General features: G+C 34.5%; 2 protein-coding genes and 1 pseudogene across 2 annotated transcripts; all 3 read left to right on the plus strand.

Moving 5' to 3' along the window:
- Positions 1-989: 989 nt before the first annotated feature.
- LOC111370896 lies at positions 990-5,395 on the plus strand (annotated as a pseudogene).
- A 6,208-nt stretch (positions 5,396-11,603) lies between these two features.
- LOC111370897 (cold-regulated 413 inner membrane protein 1, chloroplastic-like) lies at positions 11,604-13,573 on the plus strand. Its single transcript, XM_022992793.1, has 6 exons — positions 11,604-11,824; positions 11,915-12,037; positions 12,520-12,615; positions 12,709-12,773; positions 13,134-13,203; positions 13,289-13,573. The coding sequence occupies exons 1-6, from the start codon at positions 11,673-11,675 to the stop codon at positions 13,452-13,454; spliced, it is 672 nt and encodes a 223-aa protein (XP_022848561.1). The 5' UTR covers positions 11,604-11,672; the 3' UTR covers positions 13,455-13,573.
- Positions 13,574-17,482: 3,909 nt separating this feature from the next.
- Positions 17,483-19,498, plus strand: LOC111370898 (cold-regulated 413 inner membrane protein 1, chloroplastic-like). Its single transcript, XM_022992794.1, has 6 exons — positions 17,483-17,703; positions 17,794-17,916; positions 18,399-18,494; positions 18,588-18,652; positions 19,009-19,078; positions 19,164-19,498. The coding sequence occupies exons 1-6, from the start codon at positions 17,552-17,554 to the stop codon at positions 19,327-19,329; spliced, it is 672 nt and encodes a 223-aa protein (XP_022848562.1). The 5' UTR covers positions 17,483-17,551; the 3' UTR covers positions 19,330-19,498.
- The last annotated feature ends 2,883 nt before the right edge of the window (positions 19,499-22,381 follow it).

The raw sequence follows: 22,381 nt of genomic DNA on the forward strand, positions 1-22,381 counted from the left end.
AGGCATGATCTTGCTTAATTAATATCAAACTAGTGACCTTTGTTTACGATTGGCCTGGGGGGGTGGTTGTTTGTATGATGCTCTTCTCTTGTTATGCCCTAATTTTATGCTATGCTGATTTTTTTAATGGTAATAGAGTGATCATGGGGTATATTCATGCTGATAAACTGAAATAATGGGCATTTAACAAATCAAGATTTATTTGGGGTAGTCTGGAGTTGATATTTAAAGTGCAATAAATTACCTTTGAGATAATAGATCAATTGCTTGATCAAATTTGTTTTCACGTGGTAGTGAATGTGTTACAGGCTTGATAACCCATGCTTTGTTGACCTCTCATTGTCATTCTTCTTGTTGGTTATCTATAGAACCTATTTAGTTGGGATCACCAGTTTTGTGCCTCTGTCAAAATTGTACGGTTTGAGTTATATGGTATTGGATTTTGCCCTATGCTTGTGATGCCTACGGACTCCTGTAGTTATTTGTAGTTTTATATCCTCTGAAGCACTAATGAGTTCACTTTTGCTAAAATCCTTTGACGTAATCTTGGGTTTAAATTCGGTTTTAGCCGTTATATATCTGACTTATTGTTTATTTAATCCTTTAAGAATATAAATTCTCATGCTTTTCAGTTCTCCTCGCTTTGCAAGAAAGTTTGTGGCATGCAATAGAATATTATAATTCCGCACAGAAAAGTTAGATTGTGAATATTGATTGACCAACCGAATGTCATCTGATAGGTCTTCTGAAGATTCTGTCAAAATAACCATCTGAAGAAATGGAAACTAGTATAAGGGAGATCTTTCCCCAGTTTGGCACTTACCGTACCTCTAGTGATGCTTCCCTTTTCTCAAGCTCGTTGCCCGTTCTTCTCCACGAGAAGTGTATGCTCTCTGCATTATTGAAATTTAATGGACCTGATATCCATAGTAGGAAATACTTATTTTGTTTTTTCTTTCTTGAATTGGGTTGCATATAGTGAACCTGAGTGAACCAGAACGTGATCGTCAACCGATCGAGGGTGCCTCTTTCAGCTTGAACAAACTTCATCCTGAAGTTGAGTACACTGAGTTGCTTAAGGACATTGAAAATTATGCAATTGGAAGCATGCTCCCTGATAATGAGGATGAACTTCTAGCTGGAATAATGGACAATTTTGACCTTGGTGGGTTGCCTAATCACATGAACAACTCTGAAGAATATGATCTTTCTGGCAGTGGAGGGGGGTTGGAATTGGAATCCGATCCACAGGGAAACTTGGGTGCGGGTTTCTCAGAAGCGAGTTTATCTGATGGTGTTGTTGGCAATGGAGTGGTTCATTACGGTCTTCCAATTGGCACAGGAACTGTTGCTGGAGAACACCCTCTTTGAGAACATCCTTCCCGGACGAAACATCAATAGTCACGTTGAGGATTCAGAGCTTAGATCTCTCTTTGAGGTACTTCGAAGTAGTCAGCTCTTAGTTTCTTGGTTCCTTAGTGTGTTTGGTCTAGAGTGTGCTGCATTTGAACTCTCATCGAGGACTCGGCGCATCCTAACGAGTTAATTAGTTTGAAAATTTGTTTTGAGGATGATGTTTTTCTTAGGATGGGCACTGGTTTGCAACAGACTAAACCTGGTGCAACGGGAATTCTAGATATAGAAACAAGCAGATTCATGTCTATTGATGGAAGAGTTAAATTTTCTGTTCTGGGCTTCCAACTGTTAATCAGATTTAGGAATATTCTTCAGTTTTTCTTCTTAAAATGGATTGAGTTACTAACATAATCTTGTGCAAATTTCTCTTTTCTTTCTTGTCAGCAATATGGTGATATCCGAACTTTGTACACAACGTGTAAACATAGGGGTTTTGTGATGATATCTTATTACGATATCCGTGCTGCTCAAACTGCTATGCGAGCATTGCAAAATAGGCCTCTCAGGAGGAGAAAACTGGACATTCACTTCTCAATTCCTAATGTTCCTTGTTATCCTCCTCCAAGTTTCATACTATTGTTATAAACGTCGTTTTCTGAACCCTTTATCCTCCTTTTTTAGGAAAATCCATCAGACAAGGATATTAATCAAGGAACTCTTGTAGTTTTTAATTTGGATCCATCAGTTTCTACTGATGACCTCCTCCAAATATTTGGTGCTTATGGCCAGGTCGAAGAGGTAATTAATTATTTTTCCCTCTATTCTATTATTTCTCATCGTTATTTTTCAAAATTTTTTCCGATGATTGGTTGACATCCTGTTATACATGGTACAATTGTCTTAAAACAGATAAGGGAAACACCACACAAGATGCATCATAAATTTATTGAGTTTTATGATGTCAGATGTGCAGAAGCTGCACTTAGATCCTTAAATAGAAGTGAAATAGCTGGGATACGAATAAAGCTAGAGCCTAGCCGCCCTGGAGGTGCCCGAAGAAGGTATACCTGCTGATGCATTTACTGCTTTGCTTCGAGTGTACACTATTTGATTAAGATGTACATGCTGATGCACCTACTGTGTGAAATACCAAGTTCAAAGACAGAGATAAAGAAAGTTGAAGGGCTAGGAAGGGGAAAAAACATTGATAATATTTGGTGGATAGATCATTTTTACCAACGTAAATGCTGAAATCAACTCTATTATAACCATTGCCATGTAAAGAATTAATCTTAAATGAATGCCATGTGAGTGATGACTTGATGACCCAAATGGGCAACATTAGATGCTTAAATATCTTTTACAGTTATGAGGTCAGCTTGCAAATTGATCGATTCTCCTCTTTTCTTCTCCGTCTCAAGTGGAACACATTTACAAATTGCCTTCTGCGAAGTACAACTTTTTCACTATGAATCCCTTGTGCTTTGGTAGTAATTTGATTTTATGGTTGTCGAGATCCTAACTTCATATCCCTTAATAGTATTCGATTATAGAGATGTTAATGATTTATGACTTGTACTTCTTATCTAATGTTGCAAGTATCTTGTACCTTAGTCTGATATTCCAGCTGAATCAAGATCTTGAACAAGATGAATCTCGAAGTTTATGCCACCAAGTGGGCTCACCAATTAGAAATTCTCCCCCTGGTATGTCTTAAAGGGATTTTCATTATCGTTAGCTTAGTGCTGGAGATTTTTTTTTTTTAATTAATTTTCCCACATTTCTGGAAGGTGATTGGCCAGTGTTTGGCAGCCAATGGAATGCAGCTCAATGAATCCAGTCAGAAAGAGTTTTCCTGGATTAGCTTCAATTTCACAACTGTCGAATTCTGCAAAGTTGTCATCCATTGGCAATGACCATTCAAGGGGTAGTCATTTGGAGCATTTATTGACAAATAGATATTCTATCCAAAGAGGTGTTATTGAACAGTCTCATTCATTTCCTGAGCAAAAATCAATTCTTTATTCTGGAAACATGCCCTCTTTTGCCTCTTCCAGTTCAAATAGACCACGTGTCGAGACATCGTCTGGGCCACAATTTCTTTGGGGAAGTCCTAAGCTATACGCTGACCAGTCTAGTTCCTCTTCCTGGAAAACACAACCTGTTAGAGATCCTTTTACGTCCAATGGACACCATCATTTTCCAAACACTGATGAGCATGAAATTTTAAACTATACATCTCAAAATCACCATAACCATCATAATGTTGGATCTGCTACATCTGGCGTTCCTTCTGAACGACACTTGGGAATTTTCCAGGAGTCGCTGGAGGCGTCATTTATGGCTTGTAATGATCGAAATCTCATGTTAAATATGGACGCCTGCGGTGCTGTGAATTTTGGTTCTGTTTCCAGAAACAAGTTGGAAAATGGTTCTTCAGGTTTTAGCATGATGTCTTCTCCTAGACTTAGTCCCATGTTCCTGGATAACAGTCATTTTCCAGGATTGGCAGCCTTAGACTTGGAGGCTGAACGTGGGAGGTCCCACCACATTGAGAACAATGGGAGCCAAATAGATAACAGGAGACAATTTCAGCTCGACTTGGATAAAATTAGAAGTGGCAAAGATGCTCGGACGACTCAATGATAAAAAAATCCCGAACAAGGAAGAACCTTCAAATACTAGTTAACCATGAATGGGCATTTTTTTTGGTTTCAAATAGAATATTAAGTACAAACATCTTTCTGTAGATATACTGCCAAGATGTTGCTAGCTACTACTGATGAGCATCGCAAGGGTACTTATGATTTTCTCTCTCTGCCCATTGATTTTAAGGTAAACTGATTGCTGTACTTAATGATAATCATAAGATTCTTGCAATTTATTGAGCTTGCTGAATCAGACGAATTCCTTAATGTGGATGTAGAACAAATGCAATGTCGGCTATGCATTCATCAACATGATGTCTCCATCATAGATTATCTCATTTTATGAGGTTTTTCCCCCTTTTTTTACTGGAATAGTTTTAATTCATCAGTGATGTTTTGAATAATTGTTGTATAATATGCATTAAATTATCAGACACCATTATACATTTTTTGCTAAAAAATGCAGGCATTTGATGGGAAGAAATGGGAGAAATTCAACAGCGAGAAAGTTGCTCGTTTAGCATATGCTTGAATTCAGGGAACAGCAGCCTCGTTGCGCACTTCCAAAATTCTAGTTTGATGAATGAAGATAAACGTTGCAGGCCCATTCTCTTTCATTTGGAGAATTCTGAATCTGGTGGCAATCTAGGTAACTTTAATGTATACGTGAAGATGGGGACAAATACAATTGAAACTGCTACATATTATTTCACACATTTTATTCAACGAAATTTGTTTTTTGTTGATTTTCTTCATTTTTATGGTGTAGGTAATTTGTAATTAGATTTTATTTTCTTGTTTCATAACAATGAGCTAAAGTAACACATAGTAACAAAAGTGTTTGCATTGCTGCAGCGGGACATGTCTCTTCCAGTAATTTGAACATACAAGTCTGTCAGTCAAAGGAAATGGACTCCCCAAATTCAACTGGAAGCACGAACAACGGTTTCTTGCGTGATGATGTGGAGAAGCAATAGCAGAAGATTCAGAAGCAGAATAGGACGAAGTGTGTATACAGTATATAAAATAGACCGAGACCCTTAGATAAGATGGCAGTAGAGATTTTTGCACTATGTTTTGGCATTTTGATGAGAAGGCGGAAAAAAGTTTGATCTAATAAGGTGCTGGATGATCACAGTGGACGAGAAGCATTCCAGTGAAGATAAGTGCAATGCATTTTGTAGGTTTCTAATACTTTTGCAGACAGGAAATTTTAATCTTGAATTTAGTTGGTAAAGTGAGTTGGGTATATTAGTTTTGAAGGTAGAATCCTTTATCTGTTTGAGGACTGTTTATGAATGTAGAGTTAGAATTCTCAATATTAATGGACAAATGTGTAAAGTTGGGATTTTGCAAAACTATTTCGTATATATCTATGACATGTTAAGGTATAGATATGGTTTGTTTTCAGCGTTTGAAAAAATTACTCGAACAATGAGATAAAATCGCATCAACTGCTTGAATTCAAGGTTGAACCAGTAACTTGATTTCTCTGATTTGAGTTCAAGATCAATGAGGAAGTAGCATTTATATTGATCTCTGATATGACGAACGTTACCATTCATTTTATTGAGAAGTTTTTGAGAAAGGTTTAAAGCGATCCTTCCTGTGTTGTCCATTGAATCTTCGCACCGTGCATGTCTTCTAAAGAGTAGAGGGAGGTCCTTACTGGAGTGAGCCATTCTACAGAAATGGAAAAGAAATCAGACAACGCCAACTGTAGCTTAATTCGATCCCCACATAACATAAACTTGACCCCCCCCCCACCCCCCCAACAAAAAAATAAAAATAAAATCTTCAGCTCGATTCTACTGCTGGAAACAGGAGAACATATTATATGCTAGAAAGCTTCGTAACTTGCAAAAATTGAAAAGGTTGTGGAGAAATAGGAAAGTATGACAGAATAACCGTGAAACATGATCCAAAATATAGGCCTATATCAAATAAAACAAATATATCAACATGTTTGGCTAAGCCTAAAAAAATGAAGTTACTTAAAATGTCACTTTTAAGTCTTAAGCTTGGCAAAACATGTATCCAAGCATAAAAGTTACTTTTTTTGACAGACAAGTTTCTACAATTTTAAAAGTTACTGCCTTTCTACAAAACTTTTTCTTTTAAAGTGAGTCCTTCTGAGAAAAATAAGCTTATTTTTTCATAGGCTTAACCAAACATGCTCATGGTGTGATGACACTAATTGAGACTCTTCGAATTAATCACTTCCTGATGTCACAAATACGAAACAGTTGGGAGAGGGATATATAGAAATGCTCTAATTAATTACTGCCTTTTCTACAGAAATCATTTGAAGCTATGCAACCTACTTCTTAAAGACATAACCTGTAGATTATTAAAATGCAGATGTTCAATGTAAGGGAGAAGATTTTAAGGTAATGTCGAATTCTCTAAATTGTTGTTTAATTCCATGGGTTTCTACGTCGCCTGTTATATAATTCAAGTTTTTTTTTTTTTTTTTTTTTTTTTTTTTTTTTTTTTAAATTCTTAAAATTTTGGAATGTGAATTTTGCATTGGTATAGTTTGACCTCTCTTGTCTTTGAGTTTTTGTAACAATCTTATGACTGATGATTTCCCATTTTTGTGTACTCTCATGGAACTGTTTACAAAAAGTATGTGCACTCTGTGTAATTGGTAATTTTGCTGCTACTTTTTATGTAGATTCATATCCAACAGTTACTCATTTTGTTGATTGCATCCTTAATTTGCACAAACTACGTTTTATTTCATAGATGCATGATAAATGATATGTTTTTTCACTATATTATATACATATTTTGTTATGCTTGGTTACATTATAGGAGTGAAATCTTATAAAATGTGTTCATGACTTGTGGGATTGTAGTTATTAAACTCGATCTGACCATTGACCCGGTCAAGGCACCAAGTCTTGGGTTGCTAGTCCAACCGAAGGGTTAGTAGTTAAACCGGTGGGTTAATACTTAATAATTATAAAATATTTATTAAAGTATAAAGTTTTTCTTCTACATAAAACAAAAAGAAATTTTTTTTATCTATTATTAATTATTTATATATTATTTTGTTAAATATTCAATTCACGTTAATCAAAATAGTTACTATAATTTTTTTAAAATATTTTTAACAAACTAAAAAAGATTTACATATATATAATTATTGCAAATACATAACAATAAATAATTGATCTCTAGTGGTACTCATTAACCTAGAGGTTTAAGGTTCAAGTCCTTTTGAGAACAAAAAATTTATAGACAAGCTTTTAAATCTTGGTCAAACTAGTCAACTGGCCGAATTAATATAAAAATCGTCGATTAACTCGATTTTTACCTAGTCAGCTACATATTTATAAAAATATTCTACTCGGCCCGGTCAGGGGCCCGAGTTACTCTTTTTCCGGCCCGACCGACGGGTCCAGGCTGAGTTTGATAACTATGTGTGGGACAAATATGTTTGGACTTCTCGTGGTTACTTGTAAATATGTGAACTTATTGAGATGATATCCGTCAAGTTGAAGATTGATAATATGATGGCTATTTTGAAGATAGTATACGAAGTAGGTGGAAACAAATCCTAAATATATTCGCAAGAGAATAATGAATTTGATCCTGATATTATGGAATAAAAAATGTTTAGATATGAACAATGTTAATTTGCGGGATGTGAAAACATTTTTTTGAATTTTCTATTGATGTGAATCCAATTTTTGCCTAAAGATGAAGATGACGAAATTTGGAGATTTTGGAGATAATTGAGGGTGAATTAAAGAGGCTTGTTTGGTGGAGGGATATAAGATACCTGCATTGATAATTTATTTGAAGTTAAGTTGCTTTTGATAAATCCTTTTTACTTTATACATTGTAGTATTTGTGGAATAAAAAATGATATGTAATTTTTGAATATTTGTTTAAAAGTATTTAGTTCATGTAATTTCCACTTTAGCTTATGCCTTTGTTTAGTGTAAATAAAAATCAAATTTTTAATAAATTTTAATAAAAAATTGATGAAATGTTTGTGAAAAATTTGTGAGCCACATGAAATATGTGGTTAAAATTAATTATTGATTTTAATTTGAAATTATAAGCATATTTTAATTTATATCAAACATGGACTATGTTTATAAATATTTAAATCGTTTTTTATCCCTGCATTTCGTATCTTAATCATTTTTATTATTTATAAATAAAACCATTTATAAACAATTAGTTAATTCTTTCTTTTTAACATTATAAATTTAGTTACTTCTAATATAGCCTTAAGTCCCGTTTGGTCCCATTATTTCATATTATAATTTTTTTCTCTTATTTTTCAACCACACAATCTTTCATAAAATAATATCACACACAAACTAAAAATTTTTCTTCTTTTTCAACAACATATTTTAAAAAAAAAAATTATTTTTAAAATTACAACACCAAATAATGGGGCCAAAATGGGGACATATTTTATTTCCTCATCAGTAATAGCCTTTGATGGAAGATGGTCAGTACCTCGATCCTGAAGTTTGCACGTGACACTGCACTTTTGTTTATTTCAAGAGCAACCTTAGGAATCTTGTTCATGGAAGCACGTGAATTACTTCTATTTTGCAAATAATTCTATTATGATTTTGTTTAATTATTTTATTTATTAAGCCCTTGTTTGAGCCCCATTTTTTTGAAAAAATACATGCTTAAACAGTGTTTTGACATCATTTCAACCACACATTCTTCAATAAAATAATATTACACGAAAATTTAAAATTTTTCCTTATTTTTTAATCACATATTTCACATCATTACACTATTCAAAAATGTATTTTCTTGGCAAAAATGGGGCTCAAACAAGGGCTAAGATAGATATTGCTACGATTCTTTTAATGAGGTTCTAAGCATGACCACATGAAAGTCACAAATTGAATGAACTTGGACGCGCACTCCACATCATTCTACCCATTTGGTAATATGGCCAAACTCCTATGGAGATGTTGAACCCATATAGATGGTCAAACTTTAATAGATGAGACAGGACACTTAGAGGCGTTGCAAGGGATCTTTCGTTCAAGATCTTCCATTGAATGATTAATGTGACAATTCACTGCAACAATCATATTACTAAGTCAATATATCAAGTCTAGTCCTTATATATCAGATCTAGGATTGAAAAAGGTCATAACATTAAATGCATTCAAGCCTAAGATTGATCGATTGATGTCTGAGACAAGGTGCCTTAGTCGTTGTATTGAGGTTATGTGTCTCTTCATTCAACGATTCTTACTAACTTGCTTTTACTATAAAAGCTAACACATTGTGCAATTCCAATGTAATAAAATTTTAGACTCTCAAAGCTACAGGTTTGTTTTCTCACAATTCCAGATTTTCTGAACCTGAACCCTTTTTACTTGAGTGATTTACGTCTTAAGCATATTTCACACCCAAAATGTACTAAAACATTGGTTGAGTTGATCGTTGAAGTGCTCACGATCGCCTCTACACCATCGAAGATTGGCAACGTACTCTAACAATTTGTCCAATGGTGCTTGAAGAACTAAGTGGACATGAAGAGAAGCTTAAATTTGTTGGTCATGTCACCCCAACACAAATCAAGGTATACATATAAGTGCAAGAAGAATAGGGTGTTAGACATTATGTTGTCAAACGACCCCCGGGCGATGATGAGAACCAATTTTGTCAGTCGACATAAATGACTGAACGATAATTCAACATCGAATAATGGATGAACCGACCGAACGTTGCCTTACCTATTGGACGGCTAATATTCTTTGTGGCTTGTTGATTTCTTCCATTGGAAGTTAACCCTAGTCGAGCCTACTTACCATATCCCGACTTACCTTATGTTGGCCACTTGACTTACTATATATATTGGTGTCTTTGCCTTTGTTGGAACCGTCCATAAGTTGAACCCGTCCAACCGTGTCCAAGCCGTGAGAAACTGCCGAGTTCTTCTGCCTTCATCTCCTTCGTGATTTCTTCTCCACCCAAATTGCTTGAGTCTTTGTGAACCTTACCTGAGTGGTATCTTTCCTAAGTGTGTGGATTGAATCAATTAAGCAAGAGAAGAAAGCAACCATAGGAAGAAGAGGCGCCGGCGGATGGGTCGTTCCAGTTTTGATGTTGAACTCGGTTTTAATGGTTAACTGAGCCCGGGAATCAGCGTGAGCAGCAAGAGGAAGGTCCTAACATCTGGTATCAGAGCGTGGGTGGCAAAAAACGGCTCAAAATCGGCTGATTTTCGCATCATCAACTTAGAATCCGAATCTGAAATTTTGCAATTACTCACAAACCAGAGCTCGGTTGGACAAACGGAGGCCATTGTTTGTTGATGCTAAAATATGGCAATACGCTTTTTAGGCAATTTCTAATGAAAAAGCTCCAATATTAGCCACTAAGATTAAAAACCGAATTATTTAGTCTAACGTTGAAAACGTTGGGAATGCAATTGTCGAATACTCTCCAGTGCTCAAGTGAGTAAGATCTCAATAATGTCGAATCCAAGTGAAGATTGAGATAATTGTAAGCGCACCGCATACTTTTTATGAGCCACTCAAATAATTTTCCGTGTTTTTATTGGTTTATTCAGGTGGAACGTCACAAATATAGTAATTTTGAGCTTAAGCTATCAAATTAAGAATACATTGGTCGATTATCTAATTGACAAAAGTATAAAATTAGAATTATGCTATTTGTATAGAAAGGACGGTCTAGAAAAAGTGCCAGAAGATGAGTTGGAGAAAAATGATTAAATGAAAAAAGCCAACTACGTTTTAAATTATCCAATTATATAATGCGATGCTAAATTATGTAAAATATTATATAAGTCTTAATGTATTTATAACAAGATCTATAGAATTAATCAATTATTTTATGACTCAACTCATCGTTACTTCAAAGGTAAGTGTTATATTATTCAGTCTTTGATAATGTTGATATTCCCTTCCACGCACATATTATCTATATCAGTTCGATCATTTATGAAAAAGAAAAATAACAAATTGGAGAAAGAAAGAAAAATATCTCACACCGTTTAGAAGAGTCTCTTAGGAGATTTTTTAATAATATTTACTTTTTTCTTGTCACGCCAACTAAATATATTCTTACATGTGTGGCATTAAAAAACTAGTCATGTTATTTGTACAATATTTTTTTTTTTACAATCTTGATTTGCAACACACGCTTAACAACATTAAATTCATTTATTCTAAAATTATTTTTTAAATTAATAATCCAAATTTTGATAACATCAATATTATCACTCAGAATTGTACAAAATTGTACAAATAACTTTACTCTCAAAAAATAATGTGTATTATCTACTTTAGCGTAGTTGATGATTTTTTGAGCAATGCTATTTTAATTATTAAATAAATTATTTAATTTCATAATTCATTCGCTCTATTCTTTGGTGGGGGCTTCATAGCATTATTCAATATTTTAGAGTAATTTACGTCGGCACTGAATATGTCGAATTTACTCTTCAATCATCCATTAAAAAAAATCTGCTTAGAGGAGACGACCTTTGACAAATGGCAGACCATAACTCGTACTTGTCAATCTCAGCATCTGTCATTTCTACTACCCAAAACCAACTCTATATAAGCCCCTCTATTATTTTGGTACCAAAGGCCATTGATAATAATCTTTAAAAGAGGTGGATCAAAAGACAGAGGTAAGTAGGAGATGCTGACCCTTTCTCTCTCTTCTTGTTCTCTGTACAGCACCAAGAACTCTCTCACCCTAAAAACCCCGCACTCTCATCAAAATCGAGTCTTTTTTCACAATCGCGCTCTTCAGCAACGACCCTTTAGCTCGCTCAGCTATAATCCATTGAGGTGAGTATATATACTACATAAATTTGGAATCTTTGTCATAGTTTTCTTGAAGTTTTGTCTAAGGATTATATTCTGTGATGGGGGTTGCAGAGTGTCGATTGACGACGGTAAAAAGACGATGATGAATAATAGACGACATGGGTTTGGGACGGTGTGTTACTATGGGCCACTGACGCATAGGAATCTTCAGTGGATCTCCACCATTTCTACTGCGTATGTGTATTATTTTTAGATTGTTATTATGGGTTAATTGTTGCAGTAAAATTTCTTGATTCTTCTACTGAAAAAAATAGAAACGGCCGGTGGATCGACTGATTTGATCACATGAAGATGATGAACTAATTGTTGAGTCTCGAATCCATCTTAAAGTCTACTTTGTTACCAGGGCTAGCCCAATTTTTTATGATTTTCATATTTAATTGATGTGAAATTTTGCTTTTAACATGATCTGGATGACTGTGGCTTGGTTGAGAACCCCCAGTATTGACGTATAAAGGTAGATTATTGTCGAAATTCGTTGAAGAAGTGCACAAGAATTTATGAACTGTTGGAATCCATTTAATTCTTTTCTTAGAGATTTGAAATGATCTAATTCTCCGAAGGAATGGATAGTGTAATTAATCTTAAAAGAAAAAAAAAACTATTTTAATCTTTTCTTAAAATGCCAAGATCATACTAACAAAATTAATTTTCAGGGTTCTAATGCTGGCGAGGGGAACAGCCATTCACAAATCCTTTCTTGTACCTTTATTTGCCCTACAGGCTCCAGAAAGCATTGTTTCATGGATTAAGTAAACCTTTCAAGTTATCTTAATCTCTGTTTCATATTATAATCTGCTTGCGGCTGTTAATTAATTCAACTTAGTTTTGTTGTTCCATTACAGGGGTGAGTATGGCATATGGACTGCTTTCTTGGCTCTTCTCGTTCGCCTCTTCTTCTTTATTCCTGGTAGGATATTTCTCTTCAGAGTTCAGAGTTCTCCAATTTATTTGTTGAATTTTTCATTCTGTAAGTTATTATACCAGTAAGACTCTTGAGTGGACAGCCACACGTGCTCACTCGCTTCCTTATACATAGGGTGTTCGACAGAGTTCAAATTTTCTTGAGAAATGTCTTACGAGATACCCTTTCAACAAATAAAGTAGATATCAAAATACTTAATTAAAATAATCCAAACAATAAAATAAAGTGGATTAGAGAGCAGTTGCAGCGTATTCAGTGCTGTAATGTCGAGTGCATCTTGACTTTGTCTGGATAATGTAGTCTTAACTTCTTTCTTCGACTTATGTGATATCGGCTTTTCTGTAGGTGAACTGGAGTTGCCATTTATAACATTGCTATTGATAATTGTGTGTCCTCATCAAATTACAAGGCTGAGGTTAGTAGATCCATTATAGACAGTTGACAAGGTTTTTTCTACTTATTTGAACTAATTTCGTGTTTCATTTTCTTGTTGATCGCAGGGGAACACAGGAAGGTATTACTCTTTCGTTGGTAATAGCAGTTTACTTGGCTTTCCAGCATTTTTCAAGAGCCGGCAGTTTGAGGAAAGCAATTGATCAAGGTTCGATCCTAGCCACCTTAGCCGTGATCTGTATAGTTGCTGTCCTGTGCTTGCTGTTGATCTAACTGACGATACTTTCATCAGTTTTCTGTAAATTATCGACCTTCAATAATAAGATACGAGAATTTGTGCGTGTTTTAGGCTAATGGATGTGAAGCATTTTGCTTAAGACCATTTGCTTGAATACCTACTTGTTCAATCTTTTTGTACATATAAATATCATACTGGCTACAATTATATGGTTCTCATATGAATCTTAGCAGTATAAGGTTAGAATTTTCATAAATAAAGATGTGATGGGAGAATTTTGTAACCTGTAAGTTATGTTAATGATGTATCATTTTCTGCCTACAAGCACAAGGATATAAAGGGCATTCTCCGAGAGAAATGGCTATTTTCGACTAAAATAATGGCAGTCAGTAACTTGCTTGGGTCGGTATTAGTAATATGTGTTGTTCCTCCGGGAATACAGCTGGTAGCTAAGAAGCAAGAATACGGATACGTAATTCGAAAACAGTACGATACAATTATGTCAATAATTTATTTATTTATTTTTTAAGGAAACTTAAATGTGCGGATACGTGTAAAATAAGTGTGTGAACAGGGTTAGACACTTCTATTCTACTTCTGCCTAGAGACAAAAGAAATGGAAAATTTTTCCAATTCTGTTTTATATGTTCTCGAATCAAACCTTGATAAAGGTCCGATATTTTTCAATTGTTATCCAAATTTTTCTGTTTATTTGACTGCTCCAAATGTTTTGCGATCCTCAATGCCAGACATTCAGATGCAAAATATGCATTGGAAAAGTGATACTCAATCTATTGCTTTAATTTACTGAGTATATTACAAAGATATGTTTACTACTCTTTAACCTAAGAGCAGTCAATTCTTGTGTAAAATGTGAGACCTTGTTATTAAAAGTTAACAACAAAAATACAGTGTGTTGTTCCTAAACTCTTTATCTTGGGATAACGCAAGTATATCTACAATTTGGAACAAGGATCATGCTGATCCCCCGACGAAGAGTGAATCTTAACAGATTTTTCATTTATAGAACTCTGATGATAGAGTTCAACTCCAATTTGGCCATCTTCTTGCGCCAAAGCTAAGTCCGTTAGAAGTTTTGGGCATATCTTCAATAGAAACCAAACTGAAAACTGTTTAGTTTGATCCCAATATTCCTCGAACCTTTTTATAAAGGGGGAAAGAACAACGAAGAACTCGGATACGCACTCCACATCATTCTACCCATTTGGTAATATGGCCACATTCTACCCATTTGGTAATATGGCCACATTCTACCCATTTGGTAATATGGCCACATTCTACCCATTTGGTAATATGGCCACATTCTACCCATTTGGTAATATGGCCACATTCTACCCATTTGGTAATATGGCCACATTCTACCCATTTGGTAATATGGCCACATTCTACCCATTTGGTAATATGGCCACATTCTACCCATTTGGTAATATGGCCAAACCCCTGCGGAGATGCTAAACCCATATAGATTGTCAAACTTTAATAGATGAGGCAAGACAGTTAGAGGCGTTGCAAGGGATCTTTCATTCAAGATCTTCCATTAAATGATTAATGTGACAACTCACTGCAACAATCGCATTACTAAGTCAATATATCAAGTCTAGTCCCTATATATCAGATCTAGGATTGAAAAAGGTCATAATATTAAATGCATTTGAGCCTAAGACTGATCGATTGATGTTTGAGACAAGGTGCCTCAGTTGTTTTATTGAGATTATGTGTCTCTTCATTCAACGATTCTTACTAATTTGCTTTTACTATAAAGGCTAACACATTGTGCAATCCAAATATAATTAAATTTTAGACTCTCAAAGTTACAAATTTGTTCTCTCACAATTCCAGATTTTTCGAACCCGAACCCCTTTCACTTAAGTGATTTACGTCTTAAGCATATTTCACGCCCAAAATGTACTAAAACATTGGTTGAGTTGATTGTTGAAGTGCTCACGATCGCCTCTACACCATCAAAGATTGACCACGTACTCTAACAATTTGTCCAAGGGTAACTAAGTGGACATGAAGAGGAGCTGAAATTTGTTGGTCATGTCACCCCAACACAAATCAAGGTATACATATAAGTGCAAGAAGAATAGGGTGTTAGACATTATGTTGTCAAACGACCTCCTGGGCGATGATGAGAACCAATTTTATCAGTCGACATAAATGACTGAACGATAATTCAACATCGAATAATGGATGAACCGACCAAACGTTGCCTTACCTATTGGACGGCTAATATTCTTTGTGGCTTGTTGATTTCTTCCATTGGAAGTTAACCCTAGTCGAGCCTACTTACCATATCCCGACTTACCTTATGTTGGCCACTTGACTTACTATATATATTGGTGTCTTTGCCTTTGTTGGAACCGTCCATAAGTTGAAACCGTCCAACCGTGTCCAAGCCGTGAGAAACTGCCGAGTTCTTCTGCCTTCATCTCCTTCGTGATTTCTTCTCCACCCAAATTGCTTGAGTCTTTGTGAACCTTACCTGAGTGGTATCCATCCTAAGTGTGTGGATTGAATCAATTAAGCAAGAGAAGAAAGCAACCATAGGAAGAAGAGGCGCCGGCGGATGGGTCGTTCCAGTTTTGATGTTGAACTCGGTTTTAATGGTTAACTGAGCCCGGGAATCAGCGTGAGCAGCAAGAGGAAGGTCCTAACATAGGGGAATAAGAAACACAAACAAGCGAAATAAGCAAACTAAAATATTTAATAGTCAAAACGTTTAAAGCTCAATGAACACGAAATCTTGTTTGTTGATGCTAAAATATGGCAATACGCTTTTTAGGCAATTTCTAATGAAAAAGCTCCAATATTAGCCACTAAGATTAAAAACCGAATTATTTAGTCTAACGTTGAAAACGTTGGGAATGCAATTGTCGAATACTCTCCAGTGCTCAAGTGAGTAAGATCTCAATAATGTCGAATCCAAGTGAAGATTGAGATAATTGTAAGCGCACCGCATACTTTTTATGAGCCACTCAAATAATTTTCCGTGTTTTTATTGGTTTATTCAGGTGGAACGTCACAAATATAGTAATTTTGAGCTTAAGCTATCAAATTAAGAATACATTGGTCGATTATCTAATTGACAAAAGTATAAAATTAGAATTATGCTATTTGTATAGAAAGGACGGTCTAGAAAAAGTGCCAGAAGATGAGTTGGAGAAAAATGATTAAATGAAAAAAGCCAACTACGTTTTAAATTATCCAATTATATAATGCGATGCTAAATTATGTAAAATATTATATAAGTCTTAATGTATTTATAACAAGATCTATAGAATTAATCAATTATTTTATTACTCAACTCATCGTTACTTCAAAGGTAAGTGTTATATTATTCAGTCTTTGATAATGTTGATATTCCCTTCCACGCACATATTATCTATATCAGTTCGATCATTTATGAAAAAGAAAAATAACAAATTGGAGAAAGAAAGAAAAATATCTCACACCGTTTAGAAGAGTCTCTTAGGAGATTTTTTAATAATATTTACTTTTTTCTTGTCACGCCAACTAAATATATTCTTACATGTGTGGCATTAAAAAACTAGTCATGTTATTTGTACAATATTTTTTTTTTTACAATCTTGATTTGCAACACACGCTTAACAACATTAAATTCATTTATTCTAAAATTATTTTTTAAATTAATAATCCAAATTTTGATAACATCAATATTATCACTCAGAATTGTACAAAATTGTACAAATAACTTTATTCTCAAAAAATAATGTGTATTATCTACTTTAGCGTAGTTGATGATTTTTTGAGTAATGCTATTTTAATTATTAAATAAATTATTTAATTTCATAATTCATTCGCTCTATTCTTTGGTGGGGGCTTCATAGCATTATTCAATATTTTAGAGTAATTTACGTCGGCACTGAATATGTCGAATTTACTCTTCAATCATCCATTAAAAAAAATCTGCTTAGAGGAGACGACCTTTGACAAATGGCAGACCATAACTCGTACTTGTCAATCTCAGCATCTGTCATTTCTACTACCCAAAACCAACTCTATATAAGCCCCTCTATTATTTTGGTACCAAAGGCCATTGATAATAATCTTTAAAAGAGGTGGATCAAAAGACAGAGGTAAGTAGGAGATGCTGACCCTTTCTCTCTCTTCTTGTTCTCTGTACAGCACCAAGAACTCTCTCACCCTAAAAACCCCGCACTCTTATCAAAATCGAGTCTTTTTTCACAATCGCGCTCTTCAGCAACGACCCTTTAGCTCGCTCAGCTATAATCCATTGAGGTGAGTATATATACTACATAAATTTGGAATCTTTGTCATAGTTTTCTTGAAGTTTTGTCTAAGGATTATATTCTGTGATGGGGGTTGCAGAGTGTCGATTGACGACGGTAAAAAGACGATGATGAATAATAGACGACATGGGTTTGGGACGGTGTGTTACTATGGGCCACTGACGCATAGGAATCTTCAGTGGATCTCCACCATTTCTACTGCGTATGTGTATTATTTTTAGATTGTTATTATGGGTTAATTGTTGCAGTAAAATTTCTTGATTCTTCTACTGAAAAAAATAGAAACGGCCGGTGGATCGACTGATTTGATCACATGAAGATGATGAACTAATTGTTGAGTCTCGAATCCATCTTAAAGTCTACTTTGTTACCAGGGCTAGCCCAATTTTTTATGATTTTCATATTTAATTGATGTGAAATTTTGCTTTTAACATGATCTGGATGACTGTGGCTTGGTTGAGAACCCCCAGTATTGACGTATAAAGGTAGATTATTGTCGAAATTCGTTGAAGAAGTGCACAAGAATTTATGAACTGTTGGAATCCATTTAATTCTTTTCTTAGAGATTTGAAATGATCTAATTCTCCGAAGGAATGGATAGTGTAATTAATCTTAAAAGAAAAAAAAAACTATTTTAATCTTTTCTTAAAATGCCAAGATCATACTAACAAAATTAATTTTCAGGGTTCTAATGCTGGCGAGGGGAACAGCCATTCACAAATCCTTTCTTGTACCTTTATTTGCCCTACAGGCTCCAGAAAGCATTGTTTCATGGATTAAGTAAACCTTTCAAGTTATCTTAATCTCTGTTTCATATTATAATCTGCTTGCGGCTGTTAATTAATTCAACTTAGTTTTGTTGTTCCATTACAGGGGTGAGTATGGCATATGGACTGCTTTCTTGGCTCTTCTCGTTCGCCTCTTCTTCTTTATTCCTGGTAGGATATTTCTCTTCAGAGTTCAGAGTTCTCCAATTTATTTGTTGAATTTTTCATTCTGTAAGTTATTATACCAGTAAGACTCTTGAGTGGACAGCCACACGTGCTCACTCGCTTCCTTATACATAGGGTGTTCGACAGAGTTCAAATTTTCTTGAGAAATGTCTTACGAGATACCCAACAAATAAAGTAGATATCAAAATACTTAATTAAAATAATCCAAACAATAAAATAAAGTGGATTAGAGAGCAGTTGCAGCGTATTCAGTGCTGTAATGTCGAGTGCATCTTGATTTTGTCTGGATAATGTAGTCTTAACTTCTTTCTTCGACTTATGTGATATCGGCTTTTCTGTAGGTGAACTGGAGTTGCCATTTATAACATTGCTATTGATAATTGTGTGTCCTCATCAAATTACAAGGCTGAGGTTAGTAGATCCATTATAGACAGTTGACAAGGTTTTTTCTACTTATTTGAACTAATTTCGTGTTTCATTTTCTTGTTGATCGCAGGGGAACACAGGAAGGTATTACTCTTTCGTTGGTAATAGCAGTTTACTTGGCTTTCCAGCATTTTTCAAGAGCCGGCAGTTTGAGGAAAGCAATTGATCAAGGTTCGATCCTAGCCACCTTAGCCGTGATCTGTATAGTTGCTGTCCTGTGCTTGCTGTTGATCTAACTGACGATACTTTCATCAGTTTTCTGTAAATTATCGACCTTCAATAATAAGATACGAGAATTTGTGCGTGTTTTAGGCTAATGAATGTGATGCATTGTGCTTGAATACCTACTTGTTCAATCTTTTTGTACATATAAATATCATACTGGCTACAATTATATGGTTCTCATATGAATCTTAGCAGTATAAGGTTAGAATTTTCATAAATAAAGATGTGATGGGAGAATTTTGTAACCTGTAAGTTATGTTAATGATGTATCATTTTCTGCCTACAAGCACAAGGATATAAAGGGCATTCTCCGAGAGAAATGGCTATTTTCGACTAAAATAATGGCAGTCAGTAACTTGCTTGGGTCGGTATTAGTAATATGTGTTGTTCCTCCGGGAATACAGCTGGTAGCTAAGAAGCAAGAATACGGATACGTAATTCGAAAACAGTACGATACAATTATGTCAATAATTTATTTATTTATTTTTTAAGGAAACTTAAATGTGCGGATACGTGTAAAATAAGTGTGTGAACAGGGTTAGACACTTCTATTCTACTTCTGCCTAGAGACAAAAGAAATGGAAAATTTTTCCAATTCTGTTTTATATGTTCTCGAATCAAACCTTGATAAAGGTCCGATATTTTTCAATTGTTATCCAAATTTTTCTGTTTATTTGACTGCTCCAAATGTTTTGCGATCCTCAATGCCAGACATTCAGATGCAAAATATGCATTGGAAAAGTGATACTCAATCTATTGCTTTAATTTACTGAGTATATTACAAAGATATGTTTACTACTCTTTAACCTAAGAGCAGTCAATTCTTGTGTAAAATGTGAGACCTTGTTATTAAAAGTTAACAACAAAAATACAGTGTGTTGTTCCTAAACTCTTTATCTTGGGATAACGCAAGTATATCTACAATTTGGAACAAGGATCATGCTGATCCCCCGACGAAGAGTGAATCTTAACAGATTTTTCATTTATAGAACTCTGATGATAGAGTTCAACTCCAATTTGGCCATCTTCTTGCGCCAAAGCTAAGTCCGTTAGAAGTTTTGGGCATATCTTCAATAGAAACCAAACTGAAAACTGTTAAGTTTGATCCCAATATTCCTCGAACCTTTTTATAAAGGGGGAAAGAACAACGAAGAACTCGGATACGCACTCCACATCATTCTACCCATTTGGTAATATGGCCACATTCTACCCATTTGGTAATATGGCCAAACCCCTATGGAGATGCTAAACCCATATAGATTGTCAAACTTTAATAGATGAGGCAAGACAGTTAGAGGCGTTGCAAGGGATCTTTCATTCAAGATCTTCCATTAAATGATTAATGTGACAACTCACTGCAACAATCGCATTACTAAGTCAATATATCAAGTCTAGTCCCTATATATCAGATCTAGGATTGAAAAAGGTCATAATATTAAATGCATTTGAGCCTAAGACTGATCGATTGATGTTTGAGACAAGGTGCCTCAGTTGTTTTATTGAGATTATGTGTCTCTTCATTCAACGATTCTTACTAATTTGCTTTTACTATAAAGGCTAACACATTGTGCAATCCAAATATAATTAAATTTTAGACTCTCAAAGTTACAAATTTGTTCTCTCACAATTCCAGATTTTTCGAACCCGAACCCCTTTCACTTAAGTGATTTACGTCTTAAGCATATTTCACGCCCAAAATGTACTAAAACATTGGTTGAGTTGATTGTTGAAGTGCTCACGATCGCCTCTACACCATCAAAGATTGACCACGTACTCTAACAATTTGTCCAAGGGTAACTAAGTGGACATGAAGAGGAGCTGAAATTTGTTGGTCATGTCACCCCAACACAAATCAAAGTCTACACATTATGTGCAAGAAGAATAGGGGAATAAGAAACACAAACAAGTGAAATAAGCAAACAAAAATATTGGATAGTCAAAATGTTTAAAGTTCAATGAACACGAAATCTTGTTTGTTGATGATAAAAATTGGCAAGACGCTTTTTAGGCAATTTCTAATGAAAAAGCTCCAATATTAGCTGCTAAGACTAAAAATCGAATTATTTAGTCTAACGTTGAAAATGTTGGGGATGCAATAGTCGAATACTCTCCAATGCTCAAGTGAGTAAGATATCAATAACGTTGAATCCAAGTGAAGATTGAGATAATTGTAAGCATACTGCATACTTTTTATGAGCCACTCAAATAGTTTTCTGTGGTTTTTATTGGTTTATTCAGGTGGAACGTCACAAATATAGTAACTTTGAGCTTAAGCTATCAAATTAAGAATTCATTGGTTGATTATCTAATTGACAAAGGTATAAAATTAGAATTATGCTATTTGTATAGAAAGGACGGTCTTGAAAAAGTGCCAGAAGATGAGTTGGAGAAAAATGATTAAATGAAAAAAGCCGACTGTGTTTTAAATTATCCAATTATATAATGTCATGCGAAACTATGTAAAATATTATATAAGTGTTAATGTATATATAACAAGATCTATAGAATTAATCAATTATGTTAGGACTCAACTCATCGTTACTTCAAAGGTAAGTGTTATGTTATTTAGTCTTTGATAATGTCGATATTCCCTTCCACGCACGTATTATCTATATCAGTTCGATCATTTATGAAAAAGAAAAATAACAAATTGGAGAAAGAAAGAAAAATATCTCACACCGTTTAAAAGAGTCTCTTAGGAGATTTTTTGATAATATTTACTTTTTTCTTGTCACGCCAACTAAATATACTCTTACATGTGCGGCATTGAAAAATCAGTCATGTTATTTGTACAATATATATTTTTTACAATTTTGATTTGCAACACACGCTTAACAACATTAAATTCATCTATTCTAAAATTATTTTTTAAATTGATAATCCAAATTTTGACAACATCAAAATTATCACTCACAATTGTACAAAATTGTACAAATAACTTTATTCTCGAAAAATAATGTGTATTATCTACTTTAGCCTAGTTGATAATCTTTTTGAGTAATGTTATTTAGCCCCTGTTTGGTTCTAATTATTTTTTCATTAAAATGAAAAATATGACCCTTA

The sequence above is a fragment of the Olea europaea genome, chromosome 21, assembly GCF_002742605.1.
Source record: "Olea europaea var. sylvestris chromosome 21, O_europaea_v1, whole genome shotgun sequence".
NCBI lineage: Eukaryota > Viridiplantae > Streptophyta > Magnoliopsida > Lamiales > Oleaceae > Olea > Olea europaea.

What these genes read in the sequence shown, in the direction of transcription:
- LOC111370898 (XM_022992794.1), top strand. Translation starts at nt 17,552, where the DNA reads ATGCTGACCCTTTCTCTCTCTTCTTGTTCTCTGTACAGCACCAAGAAC. An exon ending in CCTCTTCTTCTTTATTCCTG is followed by an intron (nt 18,653 to 19,008) that starts GTAGGATATTTC and finishes GCTTTTCTGTAG; the next exon opens with GTGAACTGGAGTTGCCATTT. An exon ending in CATCAAATTACAAGGCTGAG is followed by an intron (nt 19,079 to 19,163) that starts GTTAGTAGATCC and finishes TGTTGATCGCAG; the next exon opens with GGGAACACAGGAAGGTATTA.
- LOC111370897 (XM_022992793.1), top strand. Translation starts at nt 11,673, where the DNA reads ATGCTGACCCTTTCTCTCTCTTCTTGTTCTCTGTACAGCACCAAGAAC. An exon ending in ATCTCCACCATTTCTACTGC is followed by an intron (nt 12,038 to 12,519) that starts GTATGTGTATTA and finishes ATTAATTTTCAG; the next exon opens with GGTTCTAATGCTGGCGAGGG. An exon ending in CATCAAATTACAAGGCTGAG is followed by an intron (nt 13,204 to 13,288) that starts GTTAGTAGATCC and finishes TGTTGATCGCAG; the next exon opens with GGGAACACAGGAAGGTATTA.